Below are 21,191 nucleotides of genomic sequence, written 5' to 3'. Positions count from 1 at the left end.
CAAAAAAAGGAACGCGAGGACTTGGCACAGTGATGGATTTAGGGGCACTTGGCGCCCGTGGTAACCGTGCTTCAAGGAGTCATACTTATTCGATTTAGGTTTAGGAACGGCTGGGCGCGGGAGAGGGCAAGGACGCCTAGCCCGCCGTTTGATCGGATGATCCAGAGCAACGACCGACTACTGATGCAAATCGCCGTCGCTTCGCTTTGAGTCCAAAATAATGTCAATTACTTGCGTAGTGTACCGAATATACCATCCGCTACCATCCACGGTGCGCTGATAAGTTCTAGATTGGTTCAGATGAGTAGCATCGCATCAGCATGCCAGAGCACGGGGCAGCCTCTGGCTTTCTCGCACGATGGGCGCTTAACTACGGCACGTTAGGGCAGGCACGTACAACCAAAGCCTGCACTGCTTGGATTCCGCACTTAGGGGGGATGGTTGGATAATCATAGATATTCGAGATATACACCTATTTATCCTGGTTGCCTTCGTCACCGACTGTGCTTATATCACACACACACACACACGAAACTAGTACTTAGAGCCCGAGGGAGAGCGATATCTGGACTCTGATGGTCTCACTCAGCACCCATCTCAAGCGTCACCGTAAGCGACGGTGAGGAGCGGGGACGGAGCGATGCGCGGTGCTTGCGCCCGCCGCTGTTCCCATGCCCAGTCGTGGCGGTGCAGATCGAATAATACTGATCGAACGGTCTCTCTGCTTCAAGCTCATCCAAACGTCAGTGTCGACGCTGTAGGAATTGAGATAACTAGGTTGTTTGCATTAGAAAGCGCCCTTACTACTTGACTACGAGGAACAGCTTTCTCTGGACACCGCTTGTATATCAGCACGCTGTATTTGTTCGGTCCTCGGCAGCAGCTAAGGAATACCAAGAATGTAATCGGTCGGTATCTATCCTTCCATTAAACTTAGACTAACTCCCGCTCAACCTATGTGAATGTCACCTGCCTCAGCCCTTAAACAGGCCCAGAGACCTTGACAGCCCCACCCGAGTACCAAACCACAAGCCTAAACTCTGCCTCCATTCCACTCCGAACAGTCGACGGCACAACCCAATACCTCCCCGGACTCAAATCTACCACGGGTGTCGCCACCCCCGCTAAAGCATCATCATACTGCCCAGACGACGCAACTTGCTTGTACGAAGCCAAGGCCAAAGTGCTAGACGACCCACCCGCCCTGGACGAACTCGATCCCAAACTCGAAGAAGCAGGAACTTGATAAACTGCAAGATTAATTGGCGTAGCCTTCGAGGAACGGACGATTTGTAGACGGGCTCTAATCACCGCCAGTTCGTATTCAGCTGCTTCTTGGACGGATGATAAAGACGGGGAAGACTCACTTGAATTGCGTCCTAGTCGGGACTTCCACTTGATACTTGGGATTCCTGTCGTGCGCAGCAGACGAGATACTTCCACCGGAAGTTCTGATGTCCCTAAAGCAAAGCTCAGTTCACGAGGAAAGATGGAGAGATTACAAAATTGCTCACCAAGACCCGATGAAGCTCTTCGAGTACATCCCCGCTCCTTCCTGTGGAATCAGACGCACATCAAATGGATTGGTAACGCTCTCGATCTTGAGATTGAAGGGCCCAGTGGTTTCCGGGTCAAAGGTAGAAAGGATCAGTGTGAATTCGCCAGCTACCAAACGAATTAGCCCATGTGATCCCATTAACGTAGGAGCCAACGTACGCGGAATGTCCTTTGAGACCTTAGCAACGCCGTACGTATAGGGACCTGAGCTTGCTATCAAGTCCCTCTCGGCGAGCCTGATTCCAATGTCGTTAGCAACACGCAGAACGCCCAGAGTGCCGAGATACCCACTCTGTAACCCTCTCTTCCCCAGCGTTAGACCTCACAACAGCTACATTGACTGGTATGTCCTTGCTCGACTTCAGAGTGAACGTCATCCTCCCTGCTCCTGCGGTAGTCGCGTTCTGCGCTCGTAGAGCAGCAGACAATGGTTTCGCCGGGTGCACGACTAGCCTATACTGGGGGTTGATCATGAACGTCGGATGTGTGCAGTTTCCACCTGCAGTGCGCAGTGTGAACGTTCCAGATTCCTATACAATCGGGTCAGTACATTAAGGAGGTTGATCCAGCAGGGGCTACCTGCCTTATCACTGTACCGAGCCTCTCCAACACCCTCGCCCTCCTCCCACTCCACATCCACGTCTTTTGGCGAGTATACGTTCAACGTGAACCCAACTTCACTCGCAACCCCGTCGTACGAGGCAACAACTGACAGAATACCATTTCGATCCGAGGGCTTGAGGCGCGCACGAACCTAACACGAGCGACATCAGTAACCGAGTACGTTGACGGCTATCGAGATTACTCACCAAGATATGAGTACTATTCGTATACGTTTCCTTCCTACAAACCATCTGCTGGTTCAACACAACCGCACCCTTGACATCATCCTCCACTTGTACCCTCAGGGCGATAAAGTCCTGTGTCCGATGCGAGTTGGAAAGGTGGCGTGTGAGGAGCACCCAGATTTCCGTGTCTTCTTCGGCGGGCGAGGGGTGTCGCGTTCCGTCGACCTGGTCAACTGGGGGTGTAGAAGGGCGGTTGTCGCGGAACTTGATGAAGAGCTGTTTCGTGACTGTCCCGAGGTTAGATACCTTTTGGCTTAGAATAAAGAGGAGCATACCATCTTCGGGATCCTGTCGTTTCCACATTCTGCCAGGCAAGAGAGTCAGTCGAGGGGAGAGGGCACATACAGTGGATTACGCACCCATGGAACGTGATACACTTATCCCAAATACTCGGATCCCATGAAAGGTAAATCCCATCGAACATATTCAACGCGTCGGACCAAAGTACATTGATCATTCCTGCTCGCAATTCTTCAGAATCCTTCCCAGTGAAAAGGCCAGAGCTCCTTACGATTAACACCATCCACGCCTTTCCCATCTTCGGTTTCAGGAGCCCAGGAGTCTAGGACGGTGAACATCCTTCCTTCGTCCGCTTCAAATACGTCTGGGGGTGAGCACGTTATTTTTGGGCCAGAGAGTGTGCAAGGCTAGGGTGGCGAACCTGTCACGGCATAACTGTGAGATGGTAGCAGCTGGATCCTCGAGTCGAACGAGATGGGGCGGGTCCCTGTTCCTAGTGTAACCATACATTTTCCGTTCAGGAACCCGGTGGAGATTCTTTGCCATGTTCGTTCTCGCTCGAAGTCGGACCTGGAGGCAGGCGAGTTCAATCTCGTCTCGAGGATGTTGTAGGGCGGGTATATACCTATGGATCTCAACGTGTTCAGGTATCCAACCTGTAATAGCACTAGCATCGTTCAACGCGGTATCCGGGCGGGAGGCGACGGAGGGCTTACTGCAGATCTATACTCGAGTTCGATCCAGGGAAGTCGTATCCACCCATGAGCTTCATGTACTAGCAAAGAGAGAGATGAGCGTGCATAGCAGCAGGGTGAAGGAAACTAGACATACCGCTTTCTCCAACAAACTAGGCCAGACGGTGTACGGAGACTTGGTTTGGGGCGAGATAGACATACACATCCACGAGTTATCGGCGGGGTTGCAGGGTAGGTGGTCGTCGATGACTACCATACTGTCAATGGACATGATCGCATAGAGCCACGAAGCGAGACGTACCTATCCTTCTCCAAGCACCGTTAACCAGCATCCTAAAATCAAACCGGCCACTCTTCTGACTGAAGAACAACTTGGACCCCATCCCAATCCGCATCACCCATTTTTCCGCGTCGCAATAGTGGTGTAGAGGGGATTCAGCTAGCTACACACAAACCCTCATGAGCATTGTCACTCCGAAGGATACGATGCCAACTCACGTATGACCCAAACCTCCTCCCATGTTCCAAACACACCGAGATCGAAGCGCAGACCGAGCAATCTGAGACGACATGTTGGCGGATATCCTGGGGGAGAATTCGAGGTGTTTCTTCCCAATCGCATGTCGATCCCATTTCTTCAGACATGAATTCGTGCATCGGTCTTTTCCATATCGACGAGACTTCTAGTTGTTCCGAAGAGAGCTTGGGTTGTCCATCTGGATCACTGGAAAATATGAATAGCTGGGTGATAGTGCTGTGAGGTGGTGGCGTACTGGAATGGCGATTCCGTCGCTTCTGGCCCTTCAGATTCGTCCCAGAGAGGGTAGACAAGGCCGTTGATCGTGCTTCCTTTCTTCAGAACGTAGTATTGTTCGTCTATGACACGATAAGCAAGTCAAACATGGTCGATCTTTGGGGACTCACGAGGAGCAAAAGGGTTGATCGCCACCGGTGTCAACCGCACAGTCCCATTCCCGCCGCCGGTTCCGACACTTGGACTCGCCGGAGAAGATGTGGAAGGCACTGGAGACCCTCCTGCGGCTCTCCTCCTACTGGAGTCGGTGAAAACCTTCACTTTCTCAGCCCTATCCAAAGCCTTCTTCGCGCTGTCCTTCCATTTCAGACGTTCTTTGTCGGATAGAGCGTTGGGTGGTGAGCGGGTTATATGCAGGAACAGTTCTGTCGCGCGAATATAGTGTTCATATGCCTGGTCATAACGTTTAGAGAGTTCAAATTTCGTGGCTTTAGAATACAGAGTCTGCCAGGGGAAATGTAAGCTGGTATATCCGCTGGCCAGTGGGCAACACGTACCTCTGCATCTCGAATTTGGACCTTCAAGTCATTCTGTTGCATCGAGGTCTGCATTAGGACGACATATAGAGTAGTTTAAAAGACCTTAGAGGAAGAACGCACGGAAGCAGGCAGCCTTTGTGCCTGGGTATCGCGGAACGAGATCGTGGTTTGGGACCAAGGACGTTTGATCGCAATGATTGATGTCACACACAACTCATTGAAGAGAGGGGTCATTATGTAGAACAAAAAACAAAATCAGAATTGAAAACTAGTATACAATGCAGGCTACGAATACAAAGGTCGTATATGATACAGAAGGGTTTCAAAAGTGCAGGCTAGAGTGATTGGTTGGTGACTGGCGGTGAGAAGGGTTTACGAGATGGTGATCTTCTTGGGCGCCAATTCCGGTGTCGACTTGGGGAAGGTAACAGTCAGAACACCGTTCTCCATGCTGGCCTTGATATCTTCGTCCTTCAAGCCAGTAGGGAGCTGGAGCGTCCTGGAGAGCTTGCCAAATCTCCTCTCTCGGACGGCGTAGCCGCTTTCTTCGTAGTCCGAGGAGACCTTGCTCTCAGCAGAGACAGTCAGCCGGCCGTTGTGCACGTCGATACTGACGTCCTCTTTCTTGAGGCCGGGGAGCTCGAAGGTGGCAGTTACGAGGTTCTTCTCAGTATCCTCGTGGAGGTCCATCCTATAAGCGTCGTCAGTATCCGCTTCGTGAATAGAGTGAGCAGATTGGACATACCTTGGCTTAAAGTGCCTGATAGCGCCGTCATCCTCGTTGGTACGAGTCTGGAGTTGACGACTGGTCGCAGGAGCGCGTCGCCCACCAAATGCTTCCTCGAAGAAGCGGTCAAAGTCGTAGAAAGGCTCGTAGAAGAAGACGTTTGACATTTCGACTAGGTGGCTTTGGAGTGGTGGTTAAAGAGCTAGAGACTTTAGCAGATCGAGTGGAGTCGATAGACGATTTGGTTTTGAGATTCTGAAGAACCATGGCAGCTGCGACGGGCGTTTATATAGACAAAGGATACTCCATTCTAGCGATTTCGAGATGCTAGTAGACTCCAATGAAGACGTCAGAGATCGCTTCCAGAGGGAACAGAAGGTCCAAGAATATACTGATCGTTGTGGTGAACAGCGTCGAAGTTTCCGGAAACTACTCGTTCACTGTGAGACACGATGACGCCACCGTCGGGAATTCCCGAATCCCGCCATCAATCCCGCAACCCGATGATCGCTCCCGTTTAGGGAGAACCCGAGTCGGTGTGCACGCGGTCTCCACTTCAACGCGTCGATACCTGTCGATACACGGCCACGTTCAGCCTCCATTGGGCGTACAGGCTATCCCGAGCAAAGAATACAATTCCAGAACTACATATGACCGACGTTGTGATTATCTACGTTCCGGACTGAAAATATCTCTAATATGCTGCTCCATGTCCGTTATCTGGTCCGATCCCACCTGCTTTCTCTGAGGGTTAAGAACCAATGTTTGAACTGTATTTGTTGTAGGGATATTCGCGAACAGTCTTCCTTGATTGGCTCCATAGATGGTTATGGTCTTCGTCGTCTCTTCAACACAACGCTCCCTCAAGCTGCAAATCTTCAGAGCAGTTTCAATGCCAATGGCATCGACATCCTCCCGGCAGATCGGCTGCGCCCGTCGTACCAACTCTGCATAGGAAGGGTATAGCCATTCCTCAACCCCGTATCTCCGAGCGAGGGCCATTCGGGTGATAGGATCCTCAGAAAGCAATAACGCGAGGCTCTCGACCGCAAATTTCTTGAAAGCCGACATCTGCCACATGTCAGGGAGCTTGAGGATGCTGGTCCACTCGCTTTCACTGATTCTTTCTTGTTCTCCAAAGTTTCTTGACGGGAATTCACGTCAGGCAACAAAGCATAGATGAGAAACAATCACTCACTGGGGATACATGACCTTCAAAAGCGACAGGAACTCCGCAGCTCGAATTCCCTCGAGAACGAGGGGCCGATCCTCGCTCGAACCGTCCGCAGGCTGTCCAGATGGTGTCGGCAATTCGAACATATCCCGAAAGAACTGGGACCCCTTCACGAAGTAGAGATCTGGGACTTGAAACAGTTCGTTTTCTGCCTGTGAAACAGGAAACAAAACAGATCAGAATCCAGAGTGTAATGCCACTACAGTGGCCATTGGGTGATGGGATTGGCGATCAGAAGTTTGGGAGAGTAGAACATACACGGAATACAATATTTTGAAAGAAGTACAGGGCACTCTTCTTGGGGGTCGACGATAGAACCGACGGTGACCCTGCTGAGAGGGCGATTCCTGATCGGCAGCACCAGCTGATACCATACCTTCGAGACGAGGTCAAGGGGCCAAACAGAGATGGATGGTCAAAAGATGAAATGGGTACCAGCCGTTCTGGTTCGACATTCTGATTTCCGCCGAACATAATCCCCTTCTAGGCAAGTCCGAACCAAGACCGCCCCGCTCCCAGAGGGTGCTCGTGACCAAAGTGCCAGGGTGAGCACCAGACTAAAGCAATGTTATATATAGACGTCGTTCATGAATCATATACAACCATACCAGCGCCCGGAAGTCACAAGCTGAGCGAACAGACGCGTACCCAGTAGGCTTCCACCACCTTTCTTCATTCTGCTTTCCCAAACACCTCCTCAACGTGCCCCTCCAGACCGCTGATATCTGAGGCTGCTATAGGTTCTCTGGTAGGAGTCAGCGACCAATTTTTGCTTGTCTTGTTTTGGGTATGGTAGCCATGGTAGCTGTCATACGTCTTCTCTATCTTTGTCTCCCGAACGCAACGCTCTCTCAGGCTACATATCCGTAGAGCCGTTGCCGTACCAATAGCCTCGAGATCTTCCACACCAATATGTTCTTGTCGCCTGACCAAATCGACATACGCAGGTGTGAGCCATCTTCCGACGTTGTATTTGCGAGCGAAAACGATGCGGGCGATGGGGTCTTCCAGGAGTATCGGTGTCAGGTTGGTGATTGCAAGTTCCTTGATGGTTTGCATGTTCCACATATCGGAAAGCTTGAGGACTCCTTCCCATTCATCCTTGCTCAGGATCTCTGCCTTCCCAAACGTGCTTAAGAAACAACGGGTCAGGTCCGGTTCCCAAAGAGAGAGAGTGATTGGACTTACCGAGGAAACATCACCTTCAATAACGCTTGAAACTCCATTGCTCGGATTCCCTCCAACACCAAGGGACATTCCTTGCTTGATCCCTCAAGAGGCTGACCTTCTGGCGGAGGCAGCTCAAACATCTCCCTAAAAAAGTGGGATTCTCCCAGGAAATAGAGTGCCGGCACCTGGAAGAGTTCATCTTCGGCCTAACATTGGAGTAGATTTAGAGGTTAGTATTGCCAATGAGGAGATATTGGAAAGGAATAGGGTACGTACGCGGAAAGTAAGGTTTTGGAAAAAGTAGAACTTATTCTCCGTCGGTTGATCTGTCAGCGATCTCTCTGGGGTTAACGTCGTGCGCCCGCTAGCGGATTCGTCTTGCACCTTCACGCAGTTTGGGATGGACGACATGGTCGCAAGCCGAAGGAAGGACTTTATAGCTGTTGATTGACGTCTCTCTCGAAGGGACTCCTCTGGCTGGATGGTCAAGTTAAGACGAGTCCAACGGGCGTGAAGAGAGCCAAGGAGATATTGCGGACACAGTCGCTTTCACAGCCACAGAACAGCAACGGCCGAGTCGCCAATGTAAAGGGAATGGCCGCCGTCAGTATTCGCTCAGGAAATACGCTGCGTTTCGATAGGCTCGAGTTCAACCACAGTTCCCAAGTCGAACCGAAATGAGTAGACGTTACAATTGCTGTAGTGCCAGGCGGTTTAAACGAAACCACAGATGAGAGTTCCTCCTATAACTTATTCTCTACGCGCCGGGCGTTGGTTTAGGAGTGCAGTGAAGCGAACGCTAATGAAAGTCGTGGTTGGAGTCGAAGACCACAAATACTTATGTTGAATCTGTTTGTTCGAGTACGCCATCAACCCCGTCTGATGCATTGATGGCTTCTGCTTTCGCTGCGACCACCACCAAGCCAAACGACCCCGACGCATCGCTCAGCTGACAGCGATAGCGGCCACGACAGCGACGAAAGGAAGAGACATCGAAAAATGGAGACAGCGTCCAACGCACTCTCCCACATCCGCAAAGAGTCCCTCGATATCTACAATCGTCTGCATTCAATCAAGGAGGATGTCGAGTTCGTAAATCAAGTCCATGAAACGTATGCAGACGTACCACTGCTTCGTATGTCTCCAAAGTCTATCGAGCTCTACGGTTTTAATCATCTTGTTCATAGCAAATCTTCGATGTGGTGCGTGGTACACAGATCCGACCATAGTCAGTCCGGCTTTTCGTTAGCCCACCCACACCCTTCTCATCGTCCTCGCGTAACGTCACTTGGACCCGACTTTTTCTCGACATGACAGTCCACCGACATCCCTGCGTATTTCAAGTCCACTGACGGGCACTATGGAAATTGGAGCTTCAATTTGAGGAGGTCGAATCTACATCTGCTGGCGTTTCTTGAACAGAAGAGGGGGTGCGTGTCCGATTACAGTGTGTTTCCACTGACCACTAACGCTATGATAAATCCAGGCTAATTCTTGTCGACTCAACGCGCTCTGGAAAGAGAATCCCCGACGCATTATCGAAGACTGTCCCGATTTGGTGTGCAGTCATCAACAGGGCGCTGGTCAAGCGTTATCCCGAACTCCATTCGCCGCCCTCGTCCTCTGAAGGTGCACACAGTTGGGATACGTCACTCTACACCCCTCCGTCTGTCGTTCCATCTCAAGAACACAACTCGATACTTGCCAAATTGGACGGATGGGCTGAAGCTTTGGCCGTACGTTTCCACTTTTCCCAATCGTATCGACGGATTTGACGCGTCTTCCTACAGAACTCTTCGTTCGACCTTCCGAAGCTACCATACCCTCTACGGCCCATCTGGATCACGCCTTCCATGTCAACATTTCCGCCAATCACCCTTCCCCCTCCCCCAACGGACAATCACGCCCAAGCCAACGGAGTCCCCAGGTTTATACCTATCATCTGCGTGTCGGCTTCGAAGCAAGTCCAGGATGGTACCGAACGACGAGCGGGTGGATTTTCGTATATCCAGGGCTCAGGCGATGATCACGAGTTGTGGGGTATGGTGAGTGCCAAACTACCCGTCTCGAGCAACATTGACAATTTGTGTAGGGCCTTACCCCCGAGCTTTTCTGGAGCCACAAGGACGAACTGCTCTCCTCCAGTCGCAGTGATCTGCCTGAGATAGTCGAAGACATCGTCTCGTCTGCGTCGTCGGCGAAGAAACCCTCCCCGTTAGATTCCAGTCGGAGATCCTCTTCACCCACATCACCAAGTTCTGTACGACCTCTTTCGAAGAAGAGAAGACCAACGCCTGTCGTAAAGGTTGGGGGTCGGATATGGATTGGGAAGGTCGACGACGTGGAAGGCGAGCTCCTCAAGGACCCTCACGGCAGCGCAGGGGGGAGAGCCAGGGCCTACATCGTCATCCATGAAGGCTCAGAGGATGAAGAAGGAACCATGATTGAATCCATCGAAGCATCGTCTATCCAGGCATCCACAAATTCCCCTGCATCCGCGACGCCTTCTGCCAGCTCAAAGCAGGTCCAACCCACGCACATCCTCTCCCTTCCGATCCCGTCATCCTCGAAGTCCAAACCACTAACACAGCAGTACTTCCTCCACACCATTCTACCTCGATCTCTTCCCTTCATGGATCGCTATCTACGGAAGGGGTGGGACGTTTGCATCGTCTGTCCGACGGGGAAGGATTTGAGCGTCGGAGTGGGTTTAGTTGGAGTGGGCGTGCTTTTTGACGATCAGGGAGCACTGAAAGTACCGAATGGTGGAGAAGGGGACGATGGAGACCCAGGACCTTCGGAGGAAACCGAATGGACCCGGATCCTCGAGCGCGCAACGTTGACGAAGAAAGACATCAAAACGCGTCTGGAGTGGATAATTGCCAGTCGGCCTGAAGCCAACCCCGCGAGAGCGACGCTGAAGAGAGTCAATGAGTTTTTGTTTACGCCTAGGGAGTATTGGGAACGATAGTCGCCTTCGATAGCATTCTTCGTTTTGTCGACACGCTGTTGTATAGATTCGGATTTTCGTAGTATTTCATGGATTTTGGATTTTCTCCCATCCGTAGTATCAATGGAGGTATAGGGGTTCCGTGATCGGAACATTGTTGGCTGACCCCGAGTTTCGTGCCTCCCAAGTCAAGGTTTTGTTCTCTACCACCACCTCGACCCTGCCTTTGTTCCATGGGCTTCCCTTTTGACTTGCTCAGAGACGAGCGACCGTCTACCCCGACACGATGGCCTACTAGGGAAGGCCTCCAGTTTTATTACCCCTTCGTCGCGCGCCCCTACATGTTGAAGCACCAGGTTTCTGAGATGGACGCCATCCAGATGTTTATCCGACACGATTACGAACGCAAGAAGGAGGAAGAAATTGCGAAAGACACCATTGAAATGACCAAAATTGTCTTGTTATACAGAAGAATCCGATTCCTTGATATTTACGAAGGGTTCATCGAGGTTGGCACGGCCCATCGTTCCTCTCGTCATTGCACTCACAGAGGTTCAGGGATGCCTTGATCTCACCGGAAGGCACGAATCTGTGAGTGCTTCCTCTTGACCAGTGCGCTATAAGACGGCCAAACCATGTTCCAATTTCAGAGATGGACGGAATACATGGAAGGGTTCGAAGAGTACATCCGCGATTTCGATAAGCTTGTGCCATTCATTATTACGGTCACAAGAATGGAGGAGTACCCATGGGGGGACAAATATCCGGTGACAGAATACGAGCTAAGAGCCAGGGGTGATGGCCTTTATTCCCGCTGGATGCAACGATGGGACATCAAACAGGATGAAGCCTACGGGTGTCTGCACCGATCCCGTGCGTCTATTTTCTCCACCCGCTGAAATAAACGCTGAAGGCCCTCTTAGTTCTCACCCACAAGCTTTGGAAAACCAAACCAAAACCCAAATTCCAGACGCTCACCTTAATCGACCTCCCTGAAGACGTGCTGGAGCTCGTTTTTGACGAGTGCAGTCGACCGCAACTGCTCGCCATCTCGAAAACGTGCAGAGCCCTCCGTTGGGCTAGAGGACATTGTCTGATGGTTAGAGCTCTACGTATTCGCTCCGTTCTTACTAGACCCCTGACGATTTCTATCAGGATTCCTCCATCACGTTCAGCGAGTTGAAGGAACAAACCATCGCTCAGACTCTCGACCCGGATTCCAACCCATTACCCCAATTAGCACCTTACCTCCAAACAGCCTATAAGCGCTGCATGGATCGCATCGCGTACCATTTGGAGAACCCCAAGCAATGCATGCGGATGCAGACACTGAGCGTCAGCTTTTCCTGGAGATGGTTTCCCTGGAGATGGGATCCCGGTAGCGACCCCCTCAGGCCTATCGATGAGGTGCTGCATGCCACCATGTTCAAGTCGCTGCTCGGTGCCCTGCGCCCCCTTCTTAAACCCGAGATTCTGTGCAACCTCACACATCTCCACTTTGGATACACCCGTTTCGATGTGGAGGGCCTGTCTGCCATCTGCTCACTCAGGAAACTGAGGACCATGTCCTTCCAAGACTGCAGCTTGGAACGCTCGGGTGATATGGAGGCATTACTTCAGGGCGAAACGCCGCCATTTGTATCGCCTGCTATCAATCTCGAGCTACGTTTCGGATACTCTGATCCGCCAAACACCCAATGGCCCATCCTAACATTATTTCCTTGCGTACGCAACCTTTCGCTCGTTTCATTTGACGGCTACAACGGGCTTCACTTTCCTGATGAAGTCCTTCATTCCAAATTCCGCTGTATCAACGTCTTGGAACGGCTCTTTGTCAATTGCATTTCCGACGCCACCATTCCTCACCTTGCTTCATGGCTCGCGGAACGGCCCTCTCGCCACTCCGATGACGTCGTTGACACATTGGCGTATTTCAAAATATCCAACGACTATCACCTTTCTGAAGACGCAATGCGGCTCCTTCTGACGTCCCTCCGCTCGGAGAGGTTGAAGGTGCTGGCGCTGGACGGCATCAAATATCAAATGGGATATCCGAACTTTATTGAGTTCCTGACTCAACTCTTTCCGAACCTCTACTCACTGAGCCTCGCTGTCCGCGCCAACGCCCTACAGAAATCGTGGAGACCGGTTGTCTGGCCTGAGCCATCTTGGGCCTACGCACCACGCTTTGCGGGGTTCAACTGTTTGGAGCACTTCATCTGGAATTATAACACTCCAGTATATGATGCCACGCCGTACCCGCTTGAAAGGTTTGAACGCGCAGTCATGGGTGAGGTGGATCAGGACCAGGAAGAGGATTGGGAGCACTGGTCGAAGGTCAGGGACCTTCTCTACTTCGACGACTACGAACGCAGTGCCGCACCGTTTGCAGTCCACTGCCCTACGTTGCGGACGTTTTCGTCGGACAGGTTATCCCCTGTGTGCGAGATTACACGCGACGTCGATGAGGGAGGGGTGCTTCGGAAGGTGCGGATTGAGTGTCTCGATGGAAGGATGCTTTTTACGGCTAAAGGCAAAAGAAAAAGCGAAAAGCTTAGAGAGGAGAATCCCAATTATGCGTGTATGTCCGATCGGTGGAAAGATTTATGATAGTTTCGTGGATGGATTTATTTGTCTTTGCTCAATGAAGTTGCTTTTTCGCCCGGTACAGTTTCAATCTACGGTCCCCGGGTGGGCACAGGGGTCGGTTCAAAACCAAAAGCCGATGCATTAAGAGATTCGACAGGCATCGTAGAAGTAGTAGAGTCACTTCAAGATATCGTTTGAATCCTTTTCATCAGTAGCTGCCCACCCTCCCATTTACAGTGTAGTCTCAGCCTGTCGAGTGTATCGCACCCAGTTGAAATCGTACTGTCCTTACCCGCTCCTTACCGTTGTTGCGCTACATTGCACCTGACACTTCCATATCGGGATACCTGCACTCCTCTTTGGGAAACACGCAGTATCGTTCTCGAGTGTCGTCAGTCTGACAAGCATTTATTTCACTTTGGATAGATCTTAAGGAGGGCATAAAGGTGTTAATACATATGGTTGTTGCCTGACAAGGATTATTTGACTTGAAATAGATTCTATGTAGGGCATAAAGCTGTGACTGCATGTGGTCGTGCATATGGTCATTGCCTGACAAAGGTTGATCTGACTTTAGTGAGGCATAAATCTGTGAATGCATATGTGAGTTAGGGAAAAGGAGGGGCATATAGGGCAAACAGTGAAGGTTCTTTTCGATTGGGAGGATTTGTCCAATGTATATCACACGGCACCTCTCCAGCCTTTCGGCTCGTGGTTACAATTCACTCGACTGTCTCTTCGCTATCGGGGATAGAGTCCTGGTCAGCTTCCGACGCCTCCAAAGCTTTTTCCTCGGCTAACCTCTTCAGTTTATAGACGAGTACTTCAAAGTGCTCACGCGGAGAACCAGACTCGGGAAGGGTAGTAAGCAGCGCTGCGAGTCCGTCCGGGTGTGTCCGAGAGCGAGACCAACTAGCCTGAGAGAAGTACCGTTCAGCTTGATCGATTGGCGAGTCGCGCCACGAGTCATAGCGACGTACTCGTCGTGAGGTGTTCGGGCTGTTACCTGTGGCAGAAACGGAGGAGGTAGTCGAGTCAGAAGCGCGCCTCCGCTGGCCTGGTTTGAGGCGCGGGAAGCTCACCCCTGTTGTATCGAAACGAGGGTCAATTTGCTCGTATGTGGAGGTACCGAACCCAACAATAGTGTGGCGCTTTTGGTTCTCAGGCCTGGTAATCTCGAACGTCTGGTACTCAAGTTCTGTAGACTCGTCAGAGTCGATTTCCTGAGGAGAAAAGGTCAGTTGGTGGTCAGATATAATCATAGAAAGATCACTTACTTTGATCTGTTCGCAGTAGTAGGCGCTGCAGTAGTTTCTAATAGTGCACATTATGTTAAAGGCGTCGTTTGGTTTCTGCTTTGAACTTCTGATTGAGTTGTGGATTGCAAGTGTGGATTGCTGTTTGGTGGAAATCTCGAAGAGCTAGAGAAGTCTTTATATCTAGAAGTTAGATATCAAAGCGCTAGAATTTGAGTGGCAGAAAATGGTCCCAGCAGCGTTCCAGCTTTGACCGGGACTCGCTGCGTGCTTGAACCAGGCGCCACAATCTTAGTACCTGGGCGCTTATTTCGGCTCGCGAATGTTGCAGTTCAGGTCATGAGCACATGACGCCGACGTCGTTGCCTAGAACAAAGTCACAGACAGGAATAAGGGGCTATAGGGTTATAAGGATATGGTATGACAAAGCCATTAGCGGCAGTGACCGCCATCGTTAAAGGAAACCGTACATATCTGATGCGCTTGGACTGAGGACTCGAGCCAGAGCGCTGTACCACGTGAGGCCTCGTGAGTTACGAGCAAGCGATCTGCCTTGAACACAAACGAAGCTTGGTATCAAAGCTAGGTCCATCGAACGGGTGAATCAAGCGAGGGTGACGGTGCTATCAGGCCCTTCAAGCCTAGGTGAGTATTATGTAGGCTTCTGTATCTCGGGCAAGTACTGACAGCCATCTTTCAGAATGGACCTTCACGAGAACTCGGAAAAGAATCTTGTAACCGCCACCTTCGAGCTCCCCGGTCTCAAGAAGGAGGACGTCAACATCGACGTTCACAATGGTCGCCTCACCGTCTCTGCCGAAAGCAAAGCCGCCTCTGAATATGGGGAGCACGGCTACGCTGTTCGAGAGAGGAGGTTTGGCAAGCTCTCGAGGACTCTCCAGCTTCCTGCCGGCTTGAATGTACGTCATTTTCTAACTCTGACGCTGTGAATAGGTACTAACAACAACTTCAGGAAAAGGATATCAAGGCGACTATGGACAACGGTATCCTCACCGTCACCTTCCCCAAGTGCTCGCCGGAAATGGCGCCCAAGAAGATTGCCATTTCGTAAATTCGACCAACGATCACTCAACCCAATACACTCATCGTTGTGCTGCACCCACCCACCATGTGTAATATTAAGCATTCTGTACCACTAGCATTTGTCAATGGACTTAGTTTGAATCGTGTGACCCACTGTGAGATGGTTTCTCGTCGCGTTGACCGCGACGTCAATGCGAGCTCGAATCTTGAACCCGAACCACCATGATATCGATGGCACCATTTGAATCGTCTTTCTCTATGCCAATGAACCCTGCCGTATACCATAAGACAACGCAGAAAGGGGGTTATATCCCTGCGAGATCATGATGGCAATAGTATTTACTGCACGTGCTTACGAGTCAAAGGAGGCGATGAAAGGTCCAGGTCGAATTAGTGTCCAACCCAAAGGAAAAACAAGTCAAGTCCAATGAGAAAACTTCAAGAAAACTATAATCGGCCCCAACCCTCAATTCTCGTACCAAACCATCCTCAAACATCCAGGCCTTCCAAGATCCTCTCGATCCCACACCCTATCTCCCTCATGGCCGCACACAAACACAGCGCTCGCCCGCCCAAACGGCTGATCCCTCCCAGCATTCCGACTATAATACGTCTTCCTGCCTCTGTAAATCCTATCCCCACTCACGGCCTTCATCCACGCCTCAACCACAGGTACACCAAGCGCAACGCTGCGCCCAAACTCAGCCGTGGCGTGGTCCTGGATGTACATCTGAGTGCGGTAGCTGAGGACGGCGTGTAAACCGTTGAAGACGTCCCACCAGGGTGCATACGCAAGGCGACGGGCTTCAGCGGGGGACGAGGCAGAGGGGAAGTCGTACGAGGTTGGGAGGACTTCGCAGGAATGGATGACCCAGTAACTGAGTCCCTGCTTTTTGGTGGCAGTCGATGAGGCACCGTAGCCGTTCAGTCCTCCAGCGGGAATATCGTCCTCAACGTCGACGATGTCGCAGCAGTTCGCGTCTGTGGTGAACAGGTGGAACGAGCCGTGCGCTTCGGTGAGTGCGATATCGACGTTGTTGATGAACTGGTCTTTGGAAGTGGTGTAGAGGAACGGTCGGCTCCAGTAGAAGTGGGTGTTGTCCCAGGTGGCGAGGCGTCGGTGGGAGTTGAGTGAGGAAAGGAAGGAGCGGGCGCTCGCAGTCCACTCGGGAATGTCGTTGCGCACAACGTAACGGCCTACACGGATGCTGGGGAGGGAAATGGCGCGTGGATCGAGGTCGTCTTCGTCTGAAGATCGAGGCGCAAAGGAGGAAAGCTTCTGAGAGGCGGCCTGGAAGTAGTTCAGGCCTTCGCTCTCCTGTCGTTTACCCTTCGAGCCCTTGTTCTTCTTGTCGGCCCAATTCTCGATGGGCTCTTCACCCTTCCCATCTCCAATAGAAGTCTCTTCGACAGTGGGTACCTTTTCTGGACTACCATCGCCGATTGGAACGTAGCCGACAACATACACGGGTTCAGTGACGGCGCCACCATCCTTTCCCTGCTTTTTGGGTCCCATGCCTGGCGCCTTCCCTCTCCCCTCACTCGCATGCGTCCGACCGAAGAACCGGTACACGGGCTGCATGTAGCCCTTGTTCCCATCGTAATAACAGACGTCAACCTCTTCAACCTTGACCAAACTGGTCTTCCGGCCAGTCGACTGGAGCTGGTGCTTGATCTGGCCCTTGATGTCGTGGGCGGATTTGGGTGTGATGAAGTGGGGAGTTTGGGGTTGCGGCTGAAGATTCGTGTGCGCAGAGCCGTTGTGAGCTTTGAATGAATGGTGCTTCCCACCACCCGCATGGCCAGTGGCCGAGAAGGCAAAATGAGCAGGGCGCCAGGTGTAGGAGAGGGAGTAGACCTGTTGGGAAGGGCCTACGCTGAACGTTGCATGGCTTCCCGGACCACAGACTGGGTAAGTCTGTCCTTCGAACGTGATCGAGCGCTCGATAACCCCATTCGTCCAATACACCTCCTCCCTCCCTTCGACGTCCGAATAAGCAGCCACCGCATGCGACCCATTTTGGTGGTACTGCCCCGGAGCAAAGACACTGCTCCCAACCAAACTTCCGTCGTGGACAACATTCAAGGTGGTATCGTCCTCCGGGAACGCCTCTTTCATCCCCAGGAGCGACCATACTGCCTCGGTCACGTCGAACCTTCCTTCATAGGTCTCGTTGGCAGGAACAGGTGTTATCCTCGCGAGGTTGGGGTAGATGTGGGCTTCACCGGTCTCTGGGTCGACGTACCCCACCAATCGATCATCGAGGTGCGCGTAGAGGCCCGGTCCCATGGTTTTATTGGGCTTGAGTTCGACGGAGTGATGCGATGGGTGGGACTCATTGATGAGTTCGTTGAGGAGAGTGGTTGGGAATGTGGATGGAGGTCCGAGGGTGAGAAGAGGGAGGGGAGTAGGGATGTGAGGGATGATGGACGGGTCTAGGTGGACCCATGCGTCAACCGTGCCTGCAGCGAGGACGATGGCGCTCAGGAGAGAAGGTGTACGCATCGCAAATAACCGGAACCTCTGACTGGGTTATCGATGGCCTGGCAACGAATTTCAATCAGGCTACAAATCCGACGAACACAAAACGACATACCAGCTGGAGAGCTACAGGTGACGCGAACTGAGTACTGGGGAGACTCGAGGAAAGGCAGGGCCACAGTCAAACAATCCGGATTTTATAGAACAACAGGGACAAAGGTTGGAATTCCGCCAGGGTCAGGATATGACAGAGTGAATGGTATTGACACATCACCCAAACCGATGGTCGACGGTTGAATGCTTAGGGTTGAATTCGCTGGCTATCCACAGCCTCGGTGCGTGCCTCACCCCTGCCTCGATCATGATTGAATAGACGGTAGATTTTTAGGAGTCCTTGTGTATGATGTGACGGATCGTGACTGTAGAGCAGAGCGGGGCATGAACGGCGGATGTTGTAGAACAACAGCCTCCAGAGTCAGGAAGGAACACCTTGTGTTGCGTTGGGGTGGAAGGGAATTACAGGATAGGCATCCCGGAGTGAAGTGGCAGGGCGATGGTTGAGGAGGAAGAGTGCAGAAGGGAGTGCAAGGGAGTGGGCGCTACTCACTAACCGCTGGAATTGCGTCGCAATGGGTTGGGTTTCCGGTTCTAACTTTGCTGGGTAATCGCTCAGTCCCCCTCCCTAGGGATTTTTTGTTGCTATACGAGGACGTTTATACGCAAAGGAAGCCTTTGGGCTGCGTATGGTACGCTCGAGATGGTGGTTCGGAATCAAGAGACAATTGATGGCTCAGCCAAGAGCAGCCAAGAGCAGCCAAGGTGCGCGGCAAAGTTGATATTCGAAGAGTAGAGATTCGCATCAAGGGGACTGGAATATTGGAATTATAGATGGATTGTTGGATGGTATTAATACAAAATGTTGGGTATGGTACATATGCGAATGAATGTGTCTAAGAATAGGAGTAGAGAGAGGTAGAGAGTCCGTTGAGTAGAAAGAAGGCAGGAAAAATTGCGCTTAAGAGATGGCGATCTTCCTGGGCGCCAATTCTGGCGAGGACTTGGGGAAGGTGACCGTCAGGACACCATTCTCCATACTGGCTTTGATATCTTCCTCCTGTAATCATTTGTTAGGATCTGTTCGAGTCTAATTTTGAAGCAATGCACATACCTTCAGACCGGTAGGAAGCTGGAGAGTTCGCAAGAGCTTGCCAAATCTCCTCTCGCGGACTGCATAGCCATTCTCTTCGAATTCAGAGGACGCCTTGGTCTCTGCGGAGACGGTCAGTCGTCCGTTGTGCACGTCGATGCTGACGTCCTCCTTCTTCAGGCCGGGGAGCTCGAACGAGGCGGTTACGAGGTTCTTTTCGGAGTCCTCGTGGAGGTCCATCCTATCGGTCTGTCAGTATCTGTCTGAAATCATCATGTTCAAGATTGAACATACCTTGGCTTGAAATGTCTAACGGCACCGTCCTCCTCGGCGACACGAGATTGGATCTGGCGACCGACTGATGGGACGCGTTGTCCACCAAAGGCTTCGTCGAAGAAGCGGTCAAAGTCGTAGAAGGGCTCGTAGAAGAAGACGTTGGACATTGTGAGGGGTGCTTAGAGGCGAGTAGCTTGAGTAGTTGAGTCGCTTTGGGGTGTGTTTCTGCAGAACCAGCAGAGCTAGGACCAGCGTTTATATAGACATGCAAGCGCTAAGATCAGCGCCTTTCCAGAGGTTGGTAGAAGTTTAATTAGGGCGATGGATTGAGGTCAAGAGTCCGAGAGGGTTCTGGCTGGTTCTGGTCATTGTGGTGAACGTTGTCGAAGGTTCTCGAAATGGGCGTGCTCATCGTTCCCAACGGTGAGGGGCTTCGACGGGATAGTCCGAAACGTTAGTGATGGGTCGGCATTCTTCGGCATCTCATTTGCCAGGAGCGGCCTTCCTTGCTTTCCTGGATCCTACCTTTCCCCCGAGTCGTTCTGTTTCTCTGTTTACTGGAAGCAAACCAATAACCCTACTACAGTATGATACAAGGCTAGTATCGATGGCCCTTCATTCGACAAATCACACATGGCGACCCGAGACTAGTTGTCTATCAATTCCTTCTGCAATCTCTCATCCAGGCCACGAAGATCCTCGGAACTGGGTATCACCGGCCTTGACTTTCCCAGTGACCATACAGTCTGAGGTGCCCGACCTTTTCCCCCAGGGTACTCGACACGACTGCAGCTTTCCCTCATTGCACATATCTTCAAGGCAATTTCTACGCCGAGGCCCTCGAGATCTTTTGGACTGATTGGCTCCTCTCGTTTGATCAGCTGCTTGTAGGCGGGGATAATCCATTCCGGGACATGGTGTTTCTTTCCGAGTACAACGCGGGTGACTGGGTCCTCCGATAGGTCTTGAACTAGGTGTTCAACTGCGAGCGCCTTGATGGGTTTCATCTGCCACATATCCGCTAGCTTCAAGACAGCGGCCCATTCCTCCTTTGACAACAAATCAGCCTCTCGGAACGTCCTTTTGTGCTGTTAGTCGACATAAGTCGAAGGTAATTGTACAGCTTGACGACTCACGGAGGGTACATAACACGCAAAAGAGCGCTCAACTCGGACGCCCGGACTCCCTCGAGAACCAGCGGCTTATCTTTACAGGTGCTATCCACGATGCTACCCTCGGGATTCGGGAGATCAAACATATCCCGAAAGAATTGGGACTCGGTTAAGAAATACAGAGCAGGGACTTTGAACAGCTCATCATCTGCCTGCTCGACTCTGATATAAGGCACAACTCACGGCTTGCTCGAGATGGGCTTGGTGACTTACACGGAAGATTATGTCTCTGAAGAAGTACTGCTCGCTGGTTTGTGCGGCCGTTTTGGCTGTGGAAATGCTTGAAATAATAGTGCTTGTATTACTAGGGGCATCTGGCGAAGGAGTACCTATCATGATTGCTGGCCAACGTAAAGTAGAGTACAAGTCGTCGTTCCAGCGATAGTGAATCAATCGATTGATAGCACGGTTGTGCACGTGCAAATTGAGGGACACGAGGCTGGAAAGTTTGAACGCAAGGCCCGGATTCAAGTACATTTTGGTCGAGTTGATTCAATAAATATCAAAGGGC

The 21,191-nt window shown here is 51.6% G+C and overlaps 10 protein-coding genes across 10 annotated transcripts; 3 read left to right on the top strand and 7 right to left on the bottom strand.

Moving 5' to 3' along the window:
• Positions 1 to 981: 981 nt before the first annotated feature.
• CC1G_04674 (hypothetical protein) lies at positions 982 to 4,867 on the bottom strand (the record flags this gene model as incomplete). The annotated part of the gene is made up of 20 exons (XM_001829933.2): positions 982 to 1,303; positions 1,368 to 1,460; positions 1,515 to 1,665; positions 1,717 to 1,793; positions 1,849 to 2,056; positions 2,137 to 2,311; positions 2,367 to 2,632; positions 2,681 to 2,709; positions 2,765 to 2,864; positions 2,917 to 3,009; positions 3,067 to 3,215; positions 3,271 to 3,312; positions 3,362 to 3,420; positions 3,477 to 3,589; positions 3,642 to 3,783; positions 3,839 to 4,064; positions 4,114 to 4,216; positions 4,265 to 4,598; positions 4,652 to 4,699; positions 4,754 to 4,867. The coding sequence occupies 20 exons, from the start codon at positions 4,865 to 4,867 to the stop codon at positions 982 to 984; spliced, it is 2,844 nt and encodes a 947-aa protein (XP_001829985.2).
• A 4-nt stretch (positions 4,868 to 4,871) lies between these two features.
• Positions 4,872 to 5,605, bottom strand: CC1G_04673 (small heat shock protein). The gene is made up of 2 exons (XM_001829932.2): positions 5,379 to 5,605; positions 4,872 to 5,324 (listed from the first exon to the last, which is right to left on the bottom strand). Exons 1-2 carry the CDS (start codon positions 5,525 to 5,527, stop codon positions 5,006 to 5,008), a joined length of 468 nt encoding a protein of 155 aa, XP_001829984.1. The 5' UTR covers positions 5,528 to 5,605; the 3' UTR covers positions 4,872 to 5,005.
• Positions 5,606 to 6,026: 421 nt separating this feature from the next.
• CC1G_04672 (hypothetical protein) lies at positions 6,027 to 8,175 on the bottom strand (the record flags this gene model as incomplete). The annotated part of the gene is made up of 5 exons (XM_001829931.2): positions 6,027 to 6,504; positions 6,559 to 6,742; positions 7,479 to 7,726; positions 7,783 to 7,970; positions 8,041 to 8,175. 5 exons carry the CDS (start codon positions 8,173 to 8,175, stop codon positions 6,027 to 6,029), a joined length of 1,233 nt encoding a protein of 410 aa, XP_001829983.2.
• Positions 8,176 to 8,763: 588 nt separating this feature from the next.
• CC1G_04671 (tRNA a64-2'-O-ribosylphosphate transferase) lies at positions 8,764 to 10,735 on the top strand (the record flags this gene model as incomplete). Its single annotated transcript, XM_001829930.2, has 4 exons — positions 8,764 to 8,876; positions 9,251 to 9,500; positions 9,555 to 9,809; positions 9,857 to 10,735. 4 exons carry the CDS (start codon positions 8,764 to 8,766, stop codon positions 10,733 to 10,735), a joined length of 1,497 nt encoding a protein of 498 aa, XP_001829982.2.
• A 212-nt stretch (positions 10,736 to 10,947) lies between these two features.
• On the top strand, positions 10,948 to 13,324 carry CC1G_04670 (hypothetical protein; the record flags this gene model as incomplete). The annotated part of the gene is made up of 5 exons (XM_001829929.2): positions 10,948 to 11,223; positions 11,273 to 11,305; positions 11,365 to 11,587; positions 11,638 to 11,813; positions 11,870 to 13,324. The coding sequence occupies 5 exons, from the start codon at positions 10,948 to 10,950 to the stop codon at positions 13,322 to 13,324; spliced, it is 2,163 nt and encodes a 720-aa protein (XP_001829981.2).
• Positions 13,325 to 14,025: 701 nt separating this feature from the next.
• CC1G_04669 (hypothetical protein) lies at positions 14,026 to 14,631 on the bottom strand (the record flags this gene model as incomplete). The annotated part of the gene is made up of 3 exons (XM_001829928.2): positions 14,026 to 14,220; positions 14,284 to 14,526; positions 14,581 to 14,631. The coding sequence occupies 3 exons, from the start codon at positions 14,629 to 14,631 to the stop codon at positions 14,026 to 14,028; spliced, it is 489 nt and encodes a 162-aa protein (XP_001829980.2).
• A 629-nt stretch (positions 14,632 to 15,260) lies between these two features.
• Positions 15,261 to 15,631, top strand: CC1G_04668 (small heat shock protein; the record flags this gene model as incomplete). Its single annotated transcript, XM_001829927.1, has 2 exons — positions 15,261 to 15,479; positions 15,533 to 15,631. 2 exons carry the CDS (start codon positions 15,261 to 15,263, stop codon positions 15,629 to 15,631), a joined length of 318 nt encoding a protein of 105 aa, XP_001829979.1.
• A 438-nt stretch (positions 15,632 to 16,069) lies between these two features.
• CC1G_04667 (hypothetical protein) lies at positions 16,070 to 18,109 on the bottom strand (the record flags this gene model as incomplete). The annotated part of the gene is made up of 1 exon (XM_001829926.1): positions 16,070 to 18,109. The coding sequence occupies one exon, from the start codon at positions 18,107 to 18,109 to the stop codon at positions 16,070 to 16,072; it is 2,040 nt and encodes a 679-aa protein (XP_001829978.1).
• A 991-nt stretch (positions 18,110 to 19,100) lies between these two features.
• Positions 19,101 to 19,675, bottom strand: CC1G_04666 (small heat shock protein; the record flags this gene model as incomplete). The annotated part of the gene is made up of 3 exons (XM_001829925.1): positions 19,101 to 19,199; positions 19,254 to 19,473; positions 19,527 to 19,675. The coding sequence occupies 3 exons, from the start codon at positions 19,673 to 19,675 to the stop codon at positions 19,101 to 19,103; spliced, it is 468 nt and encodes a 155-aa protein (XP_001829977.1).
• Positions 19,676 to 20,155: 480 nt separating this feature from the next.
• On the bottom strand, positions 20,156 to 21,157 carry CC1G_04665 (hypothetical protein; the record flags this gene model as incomplete). The annotated part of the gene is made up of 3 exons (XM_001829924.2): positions 20,156 to 20,588; positions 20,645 to 20,832; positions 20,894 to 21,157. The coding sequence occupies 3 exons, from the start codon at positions 21,155 to 21,157 to the stop codon at positions 20,156 to 20,158; spliced, it is 885 nt and encodes a 294-aa protein (XP_001829976.2).
• Between the last annotated feature and the right edge of the window lie 34 nt (positions 21,158 to 21,191).

This window comes from Coprinopsis cinerea (genome assembly GCF_000182895.1).
Source record: "Coprinopsis cinerea okayama7#130 chromosome 3 map unlocalized cont3.3, whole genome shotgun sequence".
Classification (NCBI taxonomy): Eukaryota; Fungi; Basidiomycota; class Agaricomycetes; order Agaricales; family Psathyrellaceae; genus Coprinopsis; species Coprinopsis cinerea.
Note: the sequence above shows the minus strand (reverse complement) of the source record. Positions and strands in the feature narration are given on the sequence as shown.